The sequence below is a fragment of the Corylus avellana genome, chromosome 4 (assembly GCF_965113065.1).
Source record: "Corylus avellana chromosome 4, dhCorAvel1.hap1.2, whole genome shotgun sequence".
Lineage (NCBI taxonomy): Eukaryota > Viridiplantae > Streptophyta > Magnoliopsida > Fagales > Betulaceae > Corylus > Corylus avellana.
Window position 1 is genome coordinate 2,161,838 of NC_142493.1, and position 17,764 is coordinate 2,179,601.

Below are 17,764 nucleotides of genomic sequence, written 5' to 3' on the forward strand. Positions count from 1 at the left end.
CCCTTTACTGCTGCTCTTGCCGCAATTATTTGTGCAACTTCTTTTCAGCTGTATCTATGATTCAAAAAATCTTATCTAATCAAGGAAATCTGTGCTCATTTTGCTTTTGTAACCACTTTGAAAGGATCGAGTTATTTGTTTGATCAATTTCCTACCTTCTATATGTATTTTACACTATTTTATTTTATTTTGGGTCTATTGTTGAGGAGTTTACCCCTATTTCGGTTTTAAGATCATTCACTCTCTATTCCTTTTGGATCCGGAGTAGAAATGATCATCAATTGTAACTCTTTTCCTTATTTAATTAAAAAAAAAATTATACATTTATTTATTTATTATTATTATTATTTTTAAATGCGTGGATATTCAGGGTTTCGCCTCGACTAGTTCAAAATAGTTTTGTTAGATTTTGTGATAAAATATTAAGGTACGAACATAAAAGAGAATCACAAATCTACTTACCATGACCATTGTTTCTAAATTGTTTGAATTGAAAAACCAAGATTGAATATTGTGAATTTGTAGAATTTTAAAAACTTCACAATGTGTCTAAATGGAGAATGATAGATAGAGTTTTTAACCTATCTTTTTTTCACATTAAATTTGTAATGGATGAAGAATCACGTACTTATTTATTGATAGACAAAAACCCTTATCCACAATCTAATATTGCTTCTTGCCATCAAGGGAGATAACTTATGATGAAATGAGACAATCTTTCACTTTAGTTGTTTTGTCTGTATTTTAATTGTTTTAAAGTTGTAGTTTAATAAAAAAAATCTTTTAATATAATATACGTGACGGGTGGGCCACTTTAAATCTCATTGTAAAACATGTGTTCTAATAGTTTCAATCGTTTATCTAAGGTAGACCCTTAGAATTTGATGGTAGACGGACTTAAAAGTAAGCTACAAACTCTTTACGCTTAATCATTAATCTAGATAACGCTTGCATCCTCTATATTACCACGACTACTGATATAGAGTTAGCCAATACGTATTTCTCAGATTTCTTTATTGCTTCTCTTGAAAAGAAGCTTACGACCCAAAAGCTTTGTACTTAGGAGTGATTTAAAGGCTAGGCAGTTAAGGCGGTCGCTTAAGGCCCCTAAACTAAAGATATGAAGTCCCTTTAAGATATAAAAGATCGTAAAAAGGTATTAAAACGCCCATTGAGAAATAAAAATTCCCTAAAAATAACAAATTTTTAATTAACAACAAAAACTGCATTAATTAAGTCAAATTGTAATATAAGTTATATAACTCGAGTGTCTTTTGTGAATTTGCTTTTATATGTCTAATAAAGAGAAATGAAGAGCTTGTTTCGGATTGCATTTGAGAAATAAAACTTTTAAGTCAAAAAAATATTTTTTTGCAAAAGCTTCATTTTCAAGTTTTCGTCAAAAGTGTGTTTTTGTTATTTTTAGGTTTTTTGGACCTTTAAAAGCGCTTTTAATTTTTTTTACAAACGAGTACTTTTTTTTTTCAAACGAATTTTTTAAGTGTTAAAAGCACTTTTAAGCTTCTTAAAAGTAATCTCAAACATGCTCAAAGTGTACGTATTGGATCATTTATAACAACCAAATGAAGCCTTACTTCTGTTTTCCAACCCGGTCCAAGCCCGAAACAAATATGGGTCCATTAACCAAGATCCACAAAACCAAATTTCCCCAAATGTTAACGGATTTGAAAAAACAGTAAAAGCCCAGACTGCGCAGTAAAGCATTTTGGCATCTGCTTCCCTCACGCTCTTATTGTTAGGGTTTATCTTAGTGACTGTTGAGTATAGGGTTTTGCATTTCGAAGTTCAGTCCAGCTCACAAAAAATGGCGTCGCTCATGGCGATCCGGCGCGCTCGAAGCCGAATAGATTCCTCTTTCTTCAAGGTACGGCCTCCACACCCTTCTTATTTCACCTTCAATCACAGCAACAACGACAACAACAAACCCCTAACCGTAATCAGAACCCTAAGCAGCTCTGCAATCCCAAACGACTATCAGAGACCCAATGACTATCAGAGATCACCTCCACCACCACCATCACCACAACAACAACAACCGCAGTCTTGGGGCGTTCAGAACCAGAGAAACCCGAATCAGTGGGTTCCACAGAACCAGGGCTGGAACCCGCAGACCCAGAACCGGAGCTATCCCGATCGTGGATATGCTAACCAGGGTCAGAACTTTCCCGATCGTGAATATCCCAATCAGGGTCCGGGTTATCCTCAGCATGGAAACCCTCGTGAATATCCTAATCAGGGTCCGGGTTATCCTCAGCATGGAAACCCTAATCAGGGGAATTCTCAGTACCAAAACCCTAACCGTGTGAACCCTCAGAGCCCCAATTTTCAACAACCCAGAGCCCCAAACCAGTGGAACAACCAAAATCAGGGGTACCCACGTGTCCAAAACCCTAATTTGGGGATCCAGCAGGTCCAAAACCCTAACAGAGGGCAGGTGGTTGAGGACCCAGCCCCGGTTGCTTCTCCTCCTCCGCCTTCGATTGAAGACCTGGGACGGCTTTGCGAAATGGGAAAGGTCAAGGAAGCTATTGAATTGATGGAACAAGGGGTTAAAGCCGATTGGAATTGTTTCTACAGGTTGTTTGAGTGCTGTGGGGAATTGAAGTTGTATGAGAATGCGAAAAAGGTTCATGATTTCTTTTTGCAGTCAATGTGCCGGGGTGATGCTCGGTTGATTAATAAGGTGATTGAAATGTATGGGAAGTGTGGGGCCATGACTGATGCGCGAAGGGTGTTTGATCATTTACCCAATAGGGATATTCACTCTTGGCATTTGATGATTAATGGGTATGCTGATAATGGGTTGGGTGATGATGGGTTGCAACTCTTTGAGGAGATGAGGCAGATGCAGTTGAAACCCATTGGGGAGACTTTCCTTGCTGTTTTTTCGGCTTGTGCAAGTGCGGATGCTGTGGAAGAAGCATTTATACATTTTGATTCGATGAAGGATGAGTATGGTATTGATCCAGGGTTTGAGCAATATATGGGGCTTCTAGGTGTACTTGGGAAGTGTGGGCATCTTAATGAAGCAGTGGAATTTGTAGGGAGACTTCCGTTTGAGCCCACGGCGGAGGTTTGGGATGCATTAAGGAATTATGCTCGGATTCATGGGGATGTTGATCTTGAAGACCGTACTGAAGAGTTAATGGTTGCTCTTGATCCGTCGAAGGCTGTTGCTAATAATATCCCTACCCCACCGCCAAAAAAGCTTACTGCAATTAGCATGCTTGATGGGAAGAACAGAATCATCGAGTTTAGAAACCCAACTCTGTACAAGGATGATGAAAAGCTGAAGGCCTTGAGTGGGATGAAAGACGCAGGTTATGTGCCGGACACGAGATATGTTCTTCATGACATTGATCAGGAGGCCAAGGAGCAGGCCTTGCTCTATCATAGTGAGCGTTTGGCAATTGCTTATGGTCTGATTAGTACTCCAGCAAGGACGCCTCTGAGGATCATCAAGAACCTCCGCATCTGTGGTGACTGCCACAATGCCATCAAGATCATGTCCAAGATTGTTGGGAGGGAACTAATTGTTAGGGACAACAAGCGGTTTCACCATTTCAAGGATGGCAAATGCTCTTGTGGTGATTATTGGTGAAGTTCTTCAAACTGTAAACTTTTAACATACGGATCCACCGAGATTTTCTTTCTAGTTGCAATTTGGTGTGTAGAGTGCAAAATTGCAATATTTTGGACAGAAACTCCAGTGACAGTGGTAGGAGGTGAACCGTCTATTGCTATAATGTATTCCCTGCTTGCTTTGACGTTCAATCAATTATTTGTTAAATACGTCCTCTTACCATTGGCACATTATTTTCTGCCTTAATACTTTCTATGCACCATAACCATACAACTGAAATATCTATGTTTATGTTCAAGATAACTTCAAAGCAATTAACAGAAACTTTTGAGATGATAATCTTGTTAATCTTTTTGTGTGGAGATGGCATTTCATTTTAGGACGTGGGTTGCCATTAGTCAGGCTCAAAAGAGACTCGATTTTGATGTATAAAATATGCATGGAAGATGCTCTTCAGGACAAATTGAAGCAAATAATGTCTTGGTTATGCAGGCATCTTAATATGTTTCTAACTCCAGGATTTAGAATCCTAGTTATTAGGTGAGGTCGGAATTTGTTCAATCCCTTTAATTGTAGGAAGCAATGTCTGGCCATTATCATTCCATGAGACCTAATTTGTAGATGGTTGTACCTTCAAACGTGCAAAAGAAATTTGTAGACCTAATTGCAGCATCTTTTGGTTTTTAGGTACGAGATGCTTTGTACTCTAGTTAGGTGTTTTTTTTTTTTTTTGAACAAACTTTAGTTAGGTGTTTGTTAGTTCAGCTTTGGTATATTTTATGGTGGCTTTGTTTCAATGCCTATATTCTAGTTCTCAGTGATTAAAATACTTTTGACAGGTTTGACTCAAAATTTGATGTTCTTAAATTGTGTGGATTTGGATTGTATGGGGGCATTGAGTCGATTGTGTTGAATCCCATATTAGGTATATATACATATTAGGTTGATTTGGGTTATATAAGCGATTATCACATATATGTGTTAAGCACAACTCGTGACCCATTAGAGTCAACTTAGAGAATCATGCAAATATGATTAACACGTCCTCAAATCGTACTTAGATTGTTTCCATTGAATAGTTAAAAGTAACTCTTTAGCCAAATTTTAGTTAGAGTACTAGCAATAGACTCCCTAAAACTCATTTTTTTTCCTATGTTTAGGGAAAATCTTCAAAAACCACAAAAAAACACTCACATCAGAAGCTCCAAATTTAACCAACATCAATTGGGAAACACTGTAAACTCCATATGCATTATTAAATTATAAAACATCTCATTCTCTCTCCTTTCTCCTTTACATGTCCCAACAATTCTCTCTCCTCTCTCATTGGTTGCAATGATAAAAAGAAATAGTATTTAATTCATAGAGGGAAAAATAAAGGAATCTATTGTAAAATATTTTTTAGGGAATTAAAAGTAGTTTTATTCCCTAAATTGAGGGAAAATGATTGGGAAGCTGCTGCTAGTGCTCTTAGGACCCTTGAAAGAATCACCGCACTGAACTTGCTATCGGTACAATAGTTTTGGAGTTTTACTGTTGCTCTTCAAATCTAGCTAGTAATTGTAGCATTCTCTAAACCTTTTCTTAATTGAATTTTTGTATCCTTCAAACGTAGAGAGCAAATGTCGAGAGAGAGAGAAAGATGAGATAGAATAAAAAATGTATGAGAAGTGCTAGGAGGCTAAACAAATAAACTCAGAAAATTTTTCAAACTGACGTGACAAGGGTTTTTAAATTTAAAAAAATGCAATTCCCTCTCTCTTGTCTGCCACTCACGGTCTTCCATGTCAGTTTGAAAATTTTTCTGGGTTCATTTGTTTGGCTCCCTAACACTTCCCAAAATGTATATATTATTATTAAAAATTATTAAAATAAAGTAGAGAGTTTTAGATGGAGGGGCGTTTTTGAAAAGTGGGGGTACTAGGAGAGTTAAAAGAGAAAAAGTAGGTTTTCTAACTAAAATTTAGCTAAAAAATAGTTCAACGAAAATGCTTTTTAGTTTTCTAAAAGTATGGAACTACTTGGTAGGAGGCAAACCACTGTCTTGAAAAGGATTTTTAAGATGGAGATTCCCAATGTAGCTAAGGTATTTATGTGGAAGGCTTGTAATAATGTGTTGCCTACAAAAACAAACTTGCTTAAGCGAAAAATAATGGGAGATTTGTATAGGGTTAAAAAGAGAATAGGCATTTGTGTGATTTTGCAGGATCATGTAGGGAAGGGATTGGCAACGTGAATAGCTCCCAAACACAGTATAGCCGGTCATTGCAGCGGCCACAATTTTATAAGCTGTGGCATTTACTAGAGAATTGGTGTTCAAAAGGTAGAGCTAGAAAGAGATTCTATTCAAGTTGTGCAACAAATGAGGAAGGAAGAAAAGAATTGGTGCATATATGACCAATTTTTGTTTTTTTCTATTCATATATGACCAATTAATTGATGATGTTAGAGTAGTGCTTAATTCAAGTTGTGCAAGCAAGGAGATTTTATTCAAGTTGTGCAAGCGAGGAAGGAAGAAACGAATTGGTGGCCAATTAATTGACGACGCTAGAATAGTGCTTAATAGCTTGTTGAATTGGAAGGTGAATCATATTAGAAAGCGCTTTCTATTATGGAATATGGAAGAAGCTCCTCAATGTATTCTCGATATTATATAGGTTAAATGTCATTTTCAAGCTATTTTTCATCAATGAAATGATTGCTAGATTGAATTTTTTTTTTTTTTTTTTAAAGATTGAAAGCAACAATGGAATCCAAGAGTTAATTTGATAAAATCTTACCGTACCAAAAAAAACAAAAAGGTTGAACTTTAACTCCTAAGCTTGGATTGCAATTTTTTGTTATTAGGTCATCTGAATTTCATAAAAATTTAGGCAGCTTAAGAGAGAGGTTGCAAGGCTCACCTGTTACAGACAGGTGAGTCCCACATCCTTCACTACCTAGTAGATGAGCTTTACAACCTCTCTAAAAAATTCAAACAACGTAATAACAAGCGGTCATCGTCTTTAGCATACGCATTAATTTCCATTGGAATACAGCAAACTAGATTAGCAACAGAAGTAAAATACTTTTACATTGATGGGCATATCTTACAAGGAGTCTAACCAAAAGATGCCCCCTCATAAGTCCTACCCATCAAGAGATGTCTAAAGACGCTTCATGTTGCGAGTCATCATGGTCATGAACTCATCCATGTTAACCATGCCATCCCCATCAGTGTCCACAGCTCTCACCATTCTCCGGCAATCCTCCAGGCTGCATCTCTCTCCCAGCCTCCTCAACATTTCAAGAACTTCTTCGGCGCTTATTTTCCCGTCCCCGTTCAAATCGAATGTTCGAAAAGCATTCTGTATGTCCATCGTCTTCACCCCGCCGCCTCTCCTGTGCACTTCCATGAACTCTCTGAAATCAATGAACCCATCTCCGTCCAGATCAGCCACCTCGAAGATCTTCGGCACTTCGCCGATCATCGCGCCCTTTCCCAGTGCTCTTAGCACGGCCTTGTACTCCTGCTGAGAAATCTTCCCATCTTTGTTGGCATCAAATTTATCAAACACTTGCTTCATCTCATTCTCATTTGGCTGGAAACCAGATTTCAAGCCAGAGCTTTGCCTGTCTCTGAAGGAAAACAGATGAGAAGGTTTCCGCAAGAACTTAGTTTTGGAGATGTTGTATTGGAAATCCAGGAAGCTCATGTTTGACATTTTCTGTTATCTGATGAATGCAGAGATAACAAAGAGCCTTCTATTTTTAATGGCAGAAATCAGTTGTACGTCTTGTTATTTATATAAGCTGCGAGGTATATATGAGATATTATTCTGTTCCCATTGTCAGGAGGATAAAGCAGCCTGGAAGAAAGCATTTTAATTCCTTACAACACTTTGAGGGCGATCGACCATGAGACAAAATATTCTTAAACGATAAAGTAGTGTCAGCAAATGTGGTTTGTAGAAAAGCATTGGTACAGAAGAAAAGAACACATTCTTTGCAAAAGTTTGAATCCTCCTTCTGGCTTGTCGTGCAGTCTCTTCTTTCTAGTTTAAGAAGGTTTTCTTTCAGTGTGTAGAGAAATGAAGGTTACTTTACATGAAAACTGTGACCAAAAGTTGCTCAAGAAAGCACACAATGATTGTGTTAAGGATAAAAATCAAAGCCATATTTGTTTTAGAGTGAGTTTAGTTCCGCAATTTTGTAAGCAAAACGCCTGTTTTTAAACAAAATCGTAATTTTTTCGCGTTTTCAAACCGCTGGAAAGGAGGTGCATTTTTAAAGCCGAACCGTGATTTTATCAAAGAAAATTTTCTTATAATGAACATAATTTGGGAAACAAAAGCTATATCTAATAAGAAAATGACCATTGACATGCAAATAAGGATCCCCTGCAATTGGAATGTCAGAATTACATACGTGCAACCCAGACAGTTTTTTATTTTTAATAGAAAATCCCAATCATCGGCACGCAGAAAGAAATTATACCAAAAGCATAAGCTAAGAGAATCAAATGAATATAGGCCCACTAAGCAGAATAGACCCCAACTTGAACAGAACCTTTAGGTCATCAAATAACTTTATACTTCCTTTCAAGAATATACGTCAAAAGTGGGAATGCATAACCCCTTGCCAAACTTTATTTTCTTGGTCTTAGCTTTTGGCAATAATCTACCACCCAATATCAAATTCAATTGTCAAGCTGAGGAAAACCCAACAAAAGAGAGAAGATCAACAAAAACCCAGAATTCATTGATTTGCAAAAACGACAATAGAGATAAGGCACATTAGTTAATTAAGTTCTGAAGATAAAGGAGCTTGTTTACTTGGAGCTTCCATATCTATCTGATATGTTGACTGACCTACTAGAAGCTCCATAAACACTTCATCATGAAAGCAACAGAGCCTCAACTGGGTAACCAAAACACAAAAGTTTTCCAGTGCAGAAATCCTTGTTTCAGGCAAGATTAGTTCCACAGAAACTGGTGATTCAAAAGCTTCACATAATCGACGAGTCTCGGTCTCTGTCTCCTTTTGTTCTTCTTCCTAGCAAACACTTGGTTTAGAGTACCATCTTAACAATATGTATATAAGTTTTTTAGCACCATCTCCTAACAAGCTGGCTTTTAAGAGCAAGGTCTAGCTAAAATTTATATCATTTGATGTTAGAGTCAACCGCCACATCAAGTATGGGGATTGAATGCAGTTCGTTAAAAATGGAATTGAATGGATTGCACCTCTATGGTCGAGTCAAGGAGTGGGTTTATTATATAAAAACCTATAATTTTATGGAAATATTAAAAATTTAGACTATTTGGCTCTAATACTATTTATTAGGGAGTCGACCATAATGTAATACATTAAGATACCACTCAAATTAACCAGATTTGCAGATAGATATCCAATGCATAACCCCTTGCCAAACTTTATTTTCTTGGTCTTAGCTTTTGGCAATAATCTACCACCCAATAGCAAATTCAATTGTCAAGCTGAGGAAAACCCAACAAAAGAGAGAAGATCAACAGAATTCATTGATATGCAAAAAAAGACAATAGAGATAAGGCACATTAGTTAATTAAGTTCTGAAGATAAAGGAGCTTGTTTACATGGAGCTTCCATATCTATCTGATATGTTGACTGACCTACTAGAAGCTCCATAAACACTTCATTATGAAAGAAACAGAGCCTCAACTGGGTAACCAAAACACAAAAGTTTTCCAGTGCAGAAATCCTTGTTTCAGGCAAGATTAGTTCCACATAAACTGGTGATTCAAAAGCTTCACATAATCGACGAGTCTCGGTCTCTGTCTCCTTTTGTTCTTCTTCTTAGCAAACACTTGGTTCAGAGTACCATCTTAACAATATATATATAAGTTTTTTAGCACCCTCTCCTAACAAGCCAGCTTTTAAGAGCAAGTTCTAGCCAAAATTTATATCATTTGATGTTAGAGCCAATCGCCACATCAAGTATGGAATTGAATGCAGTTCGTTAAAAATGGAATTGAATGGATTGCGCCTCTATGGTCGAGTCAAGGAGCGGGTTTATTATATAAAAACCTATAATTTTTTGGAAATATTAAAAATTTAGACTATTTGGCTCTAATACTATTTATTAGGGAGTCGACCATAATGTAATATATTAAGATACAACTCAAATTAACCAGATTTGCAGATAGATATCCATACAGATAGACTCTCTAGACAGGCTTCATGCTGCGAGTCATCATCGTCATGAAGTCACTCATTTTAACCACACCATCCCCATCAATGTCCACTGCTCTCACCATTCTCTGGCAATCTTCCTGGCTGCATTCCTCTCCCAGCCTCCTTAACACGCCCCGAATGTCATCGGTGCATATTTTACCGTCGTGGTTCAAATCAAATACTCGAAAAGCAGTCTGCAAGTCCATCCATTTCACTCCACCACCCTTCTTGTGATATTCCATGAACTCTTTGAAATCAATAAACCCGTCTTGCTTTCGATCAACCACCTCGAAAATCTTTGGTACTGTTTTAATCAAATCATCCTTTCCCAGTACTTTTAGCATGTCCTTGTAGTCTTCTTGAGAGATCTTCCCATCTTTGTCCTTATCAATCATATCAAATACTTGCTTCATCTCATTCTCATCTGGCTGGAAAGCAGGGTCTAGGCCAGAGCTTTGCCTGTCTCGGGAGGAAAACAGACGAGATGGTTTCCTCAGTTTGGAGATGTGGTATTGGAACTCGAGGAAACACATATTTGACATTTCTGTGGTGTTGTTGGTGTTTGTGGCAGATGAATGCAGATACAGTTGAGATATCAAAGTCTAACAGGCTTCGATTTTCTTTTATGGCAGAAATCAGTTGTCTTCTTACTTATATAGGCTGTGAGGAATACATATTATTACATGAGAGATTGTGGGCATACATGAGATATTATTTTGTGGCCAAACTCGAAGAATGTTAGAATATATGATAAGGATGATAAATGGGAATTTGTTTAATTATTATTTGATTACCATATTTATCTTATCTTCACCTACCTCAATTCTCATATAAATAGGAGTAATTTATAATGTAAACATTATCAAGCAATAAGAGCGAAATTGTAGCTCTATTAGGCTCTTCTTAATGTCTCCATTTTCAATTTCTTCTACTCTCTTTATTTTCTATATATATATATATTAAGTTTCTTCATGGCATCAAAGCAATCGACTGACGCCAGTATTTGATCGCTGATGGCCCTGTGAATTCTTGTTTTTCTTCTTTTTTCCTAGTAGTGCCTCCCTCTCGAATTCCTCACCTTCGTCGAATAATTTTTTTTACCTTGGATTCTTGTCTTTCAAGAATCCTTTCAAGCTTTTAACCACATCAGTTCCAAGCTCAGGAGCCAATCTACACAACCCCACAAAAGTTAACCAAATCCGATGTTGCACGCACCCACACACCATCAAAAGACTCTAAAGTACTATAAGAGCATCCACAATGGCTTATGTATCGTGGCTTTCTATTTAAAAAAGCTAACTAAACCTCTAAAAAACACCTTTATCGAGTTCTTTAAGCCAAATGCATTTTGCATTTCATCTGTACTTCCCCAAATGTAGGGAAACACTATAGCTTTATGGATAAGTTTTTATTTACTCTCTCTCTCTCTCTCTCTCCCTATCTTTATTTATTTCTTTCTCCCTATGTTCCTTTTTATAAACAAATGAATAGAAATTTGTTAAAAAAAATATATATTTTAATAGAATAGACACAGAATTTAAATAAGCCGATGTATAATATTTTTAAAAACTGATTAGCTAAAATAGAAAAAATAGCTTTTGTTGGCCATTTTAGATAGAAATTTAGATAAGCATCGAAGATATCGAAGATGTTCTAGACAGATTGGTTGTAGAAAAGCAATGGTACAAAAGAAAAGAATACATTCTCTGCAAAAAGGTACAAATGCTCTTTTGGCTTGTTGTGCAATCCCTCCTTTCAAAACTGTGCCGAAAAGTTGCACAAGAAACTGAGAAAGTATATCTCATCAAAATGTTTATATATATCATTCCCGAGTTAGAAAATGATAAGAATCAAAGCTAAATTTGTTTGAGTCATGGTGGTCTTCCATTATCCAAATCCTCCATTACTTCAATGTCCTTGCGAGCTGTTATCTTCTGCACATATCCTGCAAGCATGAATATTGTGTGTGAACTCCAGAATGCTGACATAACCGTTGTAATTAATCACCAAATAATTTTCTTCAGGCAAACACATAGCAATTTACTAAAACAGTAGTATTCATAAGAAAGTTTTCTTAATAATAATAATCATAATTTGAGAAACAAAAGCTATATATTTAATAAAGAAAAGCCCATTGACACACAAGGTATACACAAAAAGGAAGCACACAAAAACATAACCTAAGGGAATCAATTATGTCTACAGGTCATGAAATTCTCTAAGCCCACCAAGGAGAATAAAGATTTATGTTCAAGTAAGGTCTCAGGAATCTTTATCCTCCAAGAATAATAATAATAATAATAAAAAAGAATAAAGACTCCTAGATCTCAGGAATCTTTATCCTCCAAGAATAATAATAAAAAAAAAATAAAAATAAAAATAAAAAGAATAAAGACTCCTGGATAAAATAAACCCCATCTTGAGCAGAATATTTATGTCATCAATAAATTTATGTTTCCCTCCTTTCAAATACAACAAAAGTGAGAATGCAGAACCCCTTGCTAAACTTTTTTCTCGGTCTTAGCTTTGGCAATAATCTAACACCAAACAGCAAATTCAATTGGCAAGCTAGGGAAAACCCAACAAAAAGAGAGAAGACAAGTGCCCACAATTCAGTGAATGTGCAAAAAGATAATAGAGATGGCACACTAATTTAAATTCTGAAAATAAAGGAACTTGTTTACTTATAGCTTCCATATCCATCTAATATGTTGATTGACCTACTAGAAGCTCCATAAAAAAAATTGGTTTACTATACAAGCAACAGGACCTCAACCTTACTGAGAGCCACATAACAAAAACCAAAAATTTCCAGAGCACGGATCCTTGTTTCAGGCTTCAATGCATCCTCATAAAATCCATCACCATTGGTGGCTGAAACTTAAACAGAACCTCAAGCTGAACTCATTACCACAATGTTGAAACCCAACCTTCATAATCGAGAGATCAAATTAATGGACTATCCTAACCCTTCAAACAAGACTAGTTCCACAGAAGTACAGACTTGGGTGACTCAAGAGCTTCACAGAATCAACATGAGTCACCTATACCCCCTAATGTTCCTCTTCACAGCAATGTTTGCTGGGTATAATTAATTAATATTGAATTGTTCCCAAGTATCTAGGATTTGGTGTCATGGCACATAGTTCCCGTAAATTTTTAGTAGCTAGTCTCTCTTGAAACGTGAAACTTTACCAGTCCAGGAATGGATGGCTTATCAAAACTGGAGTTCATGTGATACATGGCCAGGTGTAGTATTCAGACCACTCTACAAATCACCTATTTTTGGTATCAATGTGAAGATCTAAGTAAAGAATCAACCATCATTATGTATCAACAAAAAAAGAGGTTCAGATCAATATATCATGCAAAGCCGGCATTAGAAGCATGCCAGTAATAATTGTTCTATCTTTTGATATGCCTTACATATGAACAAGGACATTCCAACTTCAGAAAAGTTTACAATGACAAGCACTCTGCATCTAAGTTGAATCGATGGGATTCTACTCACTTCCATAAGTCCTTGCTTGGAAGTTTAAATTTCCAATGCTATGTGCTTTCATTGATCGTGCTGTTTCATGATGCACAAAACTTGGCATCATAGAAAAATATATCTACCGGGATGCACCATCCCTTACAACTAGTAAGCTAACACAGACTTGCAATAATTATTTCAGAATAATCTCTAATGCCATTTTGTGCATTGTGACAGCTTGGAAACCATATTAAAAAATAATTTTACATGTTTGCACCATCTGATGTGCGCACACACAACGGAAATGTATATGATACGCCTACTTTCGCAATCACTTTTATTATTATAACTTGACTGCATGCTCAGATGTTTGAACCAAAAATCATCACAAATTACCACACAGCAATCTGAGGTCAATGGTTACATTATTTTTTCTTTTTTCTTTTCTTTTTAGATTTGTTCAATGCTTCGATATCCACGAAACATACAGTTGACGTGCTGGTGTCAAATCCCAATGACAGGAAAATGAAAGTTGAGTCATTGAATGGTACAGAACTTTCCAGACCTTAATGTGCATATATTACATGGCAAGAGGAACCTAACATAAAGAATGGATAAGGAATGGAAAGGTCACAAGAATCTAGAAAGTTGATTAGGTAAAAATGCACCTTCTAAGAGAAGACAGATAATTGGCAAAGTTGGGACCAAATTAGCTGATCTGGAATATAGAAAGGCACTCCTAAAGATGCTACTAATATCTATCAGGAGGAATTATCCAAAGTTGACAATGGAAATGCTAGTTTTCAGCCATTTGTTATTCTGCCTGCAAGATGCTGAGTTAGGCGGTCAAGGTCCACCTCCTACTGGAAATTAGTACCTAACTTCTTCAAAAGGTAAAATCTTATTATATCCTGAAGTATGGTGAAGAGACAGGGGTATGCGAGCAACACTAAACAGATTCCACATGGGTGGCCTCAAAACCAAGAGTTGTCTGATGAAAAACAAGATTAACATCCTATTTCATATGAGCACTTTAACAGTCTAAATATTTATTCTTCTTGGTGCACTTTCAGAAAGGTAATTATTGTTTGTACGTATGTATGAATAACCATATACTTGAACCATCCCCTTTACTATTAAAGTACTAATCCTCAAGCCCCATCCATGTTTTACTATGGAGATGATTTTAGTAAAATTTTGTGAATCCTGGAAGTCTTTTCTAGTTGCTTTATAACCTATTTATAGAAAATATAGCATGACAGGCTCCCAATTATAAGCAAAATAAGAAGAGGGTAAGATAAGCATGTGCTTTAGGGGTGGCAATTGGTATCCTGGTGTCCAATTCGGGTCGTGTCGAGGCATAAGTATAAATTGTGCTTCACTTCATAAGAGGCAAACACCTCTTAAGCCTTTTCAAACAAAACAACAACTTGAGCTAAAGAAATATCAACATACTATAATAATGTTTTTTTTTTTTTTGATAAGTAAAAATCAGTCCTTTTAATTCCATGGAAATGCGAGTAAAGAAGAAGAATACCAATTCCCATGCAAGGTATGCATTTGCAGGTGGTCTCTTTTCCTCTTTTGTTATAATAGCTGACATATCCCGATCCTTGGCAACTTCGACACTTTCCTGTCCATTCGTACACGACTTCCTTACAGTCCTAGAAATTCAAAAATGCATCAAAATCTAGTGATTCTCTTTTCTAGGTTCTTTTTGAGCAATGTTTTTACTATACAAACCTCTTTGTCAAAATTTTATTATGAAATATTTACCACCCGAAAGTGGAGGAATTGCAGGCACTAGTAAATCATCTCTGTAATCCAACCCTCTAAACCAAACCCTCCTAACATTTCAACGAAAAAAAGAGAAAGCAAAAAGCAAAATAAATAGCAAAGAAAAAATCGAAGAGAGAAAGAAATAAAACCTCAACTCGAGGATCGCACCGGAGCCGCCGGTCGATCTCTTCCGGAGAAACAGGAGAAGAGTCCGGATGGGTCATTGGAAGCGGAAGAGCGTCGCTATCATCCGCCAAGTAGCTCTCTCCACGACGCGACCATTTCTTCTCTCTGGCATTCACTTTAACGCCGTTGCTGCCTCCGGCGGCGACGCCGCGCCTAGACCAGCCGTCTCCAGCAGCTGCGTCGGCGTCGTGGCCAATTCGGACGCCGCCAGAGATTTCTGCGGCGGCGGGGGTGGGGAACTGGAACCAGCGCGGGAATGTGGGGCCGGCCGGTATGTCCCCGGCGGCGCGGCACCGGAAGGTGGAGGGTTTTGATGGGAAGAAGAGGGAGCTAGGGTTTACGGCAAACATTCGACAAAACGCCACCGTTTTAGGTGGAGATAGAGAGAGAGAGAAACTTTGGACTTGGGATAGGAAATGGCGGAATCAGGTGGCGGTTGGGCTTTTTCAGTTATCAGTTTTTCTTACTCGGACTGGTTTCTGTGAGTTCTTTTCGAGTGGACGTTTGGGTGTGGTTCTTCAAACTCAAAGCTGGGACATGGGATTTTAGGGGGGGTCTACCTTTTGATATAATTTATGAGAGTGGACAGATATTTTATTAACTAAATTTCTTTAAATTATTATTATTATTATTATTATTAGTATTATTTTTAATTAAATGATAAATATTTTTTTGGAATAATTAAATATTTATCACTTTAAATTGTAATAACAACTGAAAAATATTGAATGATAAATACTAAATTAGTAAACTAATAAATATTGATGTGACAAAATTTTACTCATTTTTTGAAATAATATTTACAATTTTAAGAAATTTAACATAATAATTAAGCATTCTAATGAATCTTAATTCATAAATTAGAAGAGTGCTTGTAGCATTGACATTTAAGCTTGTTAAGGCGACTTAGTTGGTCTTTATCGGTGTTCTTTTTATCCACATTTTTATTTTACAATTATTCTACCATGTTTAGATAATGTTTCTAATCAATTCTTAGATAAGTTATTGTTAAAAAAAAATTAATGCTAAAAACTACATTTGAATCCTACAATGTTAATGTGATAGTTCTAACTAACCACTGGATTAGTTATTTTCAAAAAAAAAAAAAAAAAAAAAAAAAACCCTTCCAAAACCAACCAAGACGGTGGCTCTGATGGTTTTGTAAGTGGTTTTGTCAATGTGTATTTTGTTTATGAGGTATTTTGTTAAGAGAAAAAAAAAAATTATTTGTTGTAAAAGGTTATATATATTTTTTTGTGTTTTAAGTTTAGATGTCTGTTGTTTATTTGATGGTGCAAAACATTCGGTTTACACCATGACTTAATTGAAGTTATTTCATATAACATTACTCTAAACAAGAATCTAAGGGTTAGTTGAAATTGCTACCTAAATATTGTGAAATAAAAATATAATTTTTAGCATTACTCTTAAAAAATAAATGCTATGATAAATGTTTGTTGTTAAAATAATAATTAAATAAGTAAATTCACGTGATCCTATTAACTTTTGTTATAGGTTTGACTGTTAAATTTTTTGACGAAAAATTAAAGGAAGTATTAACTATGTTTATAAGTTGCCCACATGTACCATTTTTGTGATACTTTTGTAAAATGAGAGGGCTATTTGATTTCGAGGCAAACTGATGCAGTGTGATTTAGTGGGTTGCAAAGAAGAAGAACAATAAAGAACCAATAAGTATTTTTAGATCTTGATACGATCAAAGAATTTAAGAAATCTTCTCTAAACACTAGATACTTTTTAGGATTTGAAGGAAAATACTTGACCCTAACATTTATCAAGGTGAAGTTTTGGATTACTAAGGCGATGGCCCTTGTACTAACCAATGATTTAGGCGAAATTGCACAAAGAATTAAGAAGAAGAAGAAGAAAATGTTCGACCTATAACTCTTTTACAACTTTTTTGACACATATCATCATGTTAGTGGAAGGTGTTAATTTTTTTTTAGTGATTGACTAAAAGAATTGTAGGTGTAACACTACTCACGAAGGAAATTACTTATGAATAATTTGTAATAGGTTCATATATGAGGGAAAAAAAGGCACAAATTAAACAAAAGTGTTATGCTATTTGTCATATCCTCATTCTACTGGGTTGATGTAGCAATGTCAATGTTTCCTATCACGTCGGCCATTGTTTTTAAAAAGAAAAAAAAAAAGAGAAAAAGACAAAACGAAATGAGGGTAAACTGTGAAGTTATGGTTCACAAACTTATACATAGCATTGTCATGTTAATTATAATCAAATTTAATTATTTAATAGTATTAAGTGTTACTTCAGTCTATAAGAAACTCACAATAAAAGTTATAGTAATTCTAACTACACTTAAAAAAAAAAAAAAAAAAAAAAGGTTATGCTATGCACCACATGTCTTTCATAAATTCCTTAGAAATTAGAGTAATTTTTAGTACGTATTACTTGTTAGTTGTGTATATATATATCGGTTAATCACGTTAAAATGTGAGAACCGAGACACAAACATGTAGACCTTCTTAAACCGAACTGGCTA

General features: G+C 35.9%; 3 protein-coding genes and 1 pseudogene across 3 annotated transcripts; 1 reads left to right on the forward strand and 3 right to left on the reverse strand.

Annotated features, from left to right (window-relative positions):
• The first annotated feature begins 1,710 nt into the window (after nucleotides 1-1,710).
• LOC132179595 (Tetratricopeptide repeat (TPR)-like superfamily protein) lies at nucleotides 1,711-3,837 on the forward strand. Its single transcript, XM_059592335.2, has one exon. It carries the CDS (start codon nucleotides 1,826-1,828, stop codon nucleotides 3,620-3,622), a length of 1,797 nt encoding a protein of 598 aa, XP_059448318.2. The 5' UTR covers nucleotides 1,711-1,825; the 3' UTR covers nucleotides 3,623-3,837.
• Nucleotides 3,838-6,605: 2,768 nt separating this feature from the next.
• Nucleotides 6,606-7,339, reverse strand: LOC132179659 (calmodulin-like protein 30). The gene has a single exon (XM_059592414.2). The coding sequence runs from the start codon at nucleotides 7,306-7,308 to the stop codon at nucleotides 6,751-6,753; it is 558 nt and encodes a 185-aa protein (XP_059448397.1). The 5' UTR covers nucleotides 7,309-7,339; the 3' UTR covers nucleotides 6,606-6,750.
• A 2,356-nt stretch (nucleotides 7,340-9,695) lies between these two features.
• On the reverse strand, nucleotides 9,696-10,391 carry LOC132180017 (calmodulin-like protein 30 pseudogene; annotated as a pseudogene).
• Nucleotides 10,392-11,476: 1,085 nt separating this feature from the next.
• SCO2 (protein disulfide isomerase) lies at nucleotides 11,477-15,779 on the reverse strand. Its single transcript, XM_059591223.2, has 3 exons — nucleotides 15,200-15,779; nucleotides 14,809-14,935; nucleotides 11,477-11,741 (listed from the first exon to the last, which is right to left on the reverse strand). The coding sequence occupies exons 1-3, from the start codon at nucleotides 15,584-15,586 to the stop codon at nucleotides 11,668-11,670; spliced, it is 588 nt and encodes a 195-aa protein (XP_059447206.1). The 5' UTR covers nucleotides 15,587-15,779; the 3' UTR covers nucleotides 11,477-11,667.
• Nucleotides 15,780-17,764: the final 1,985 nt, after the last annotated feature.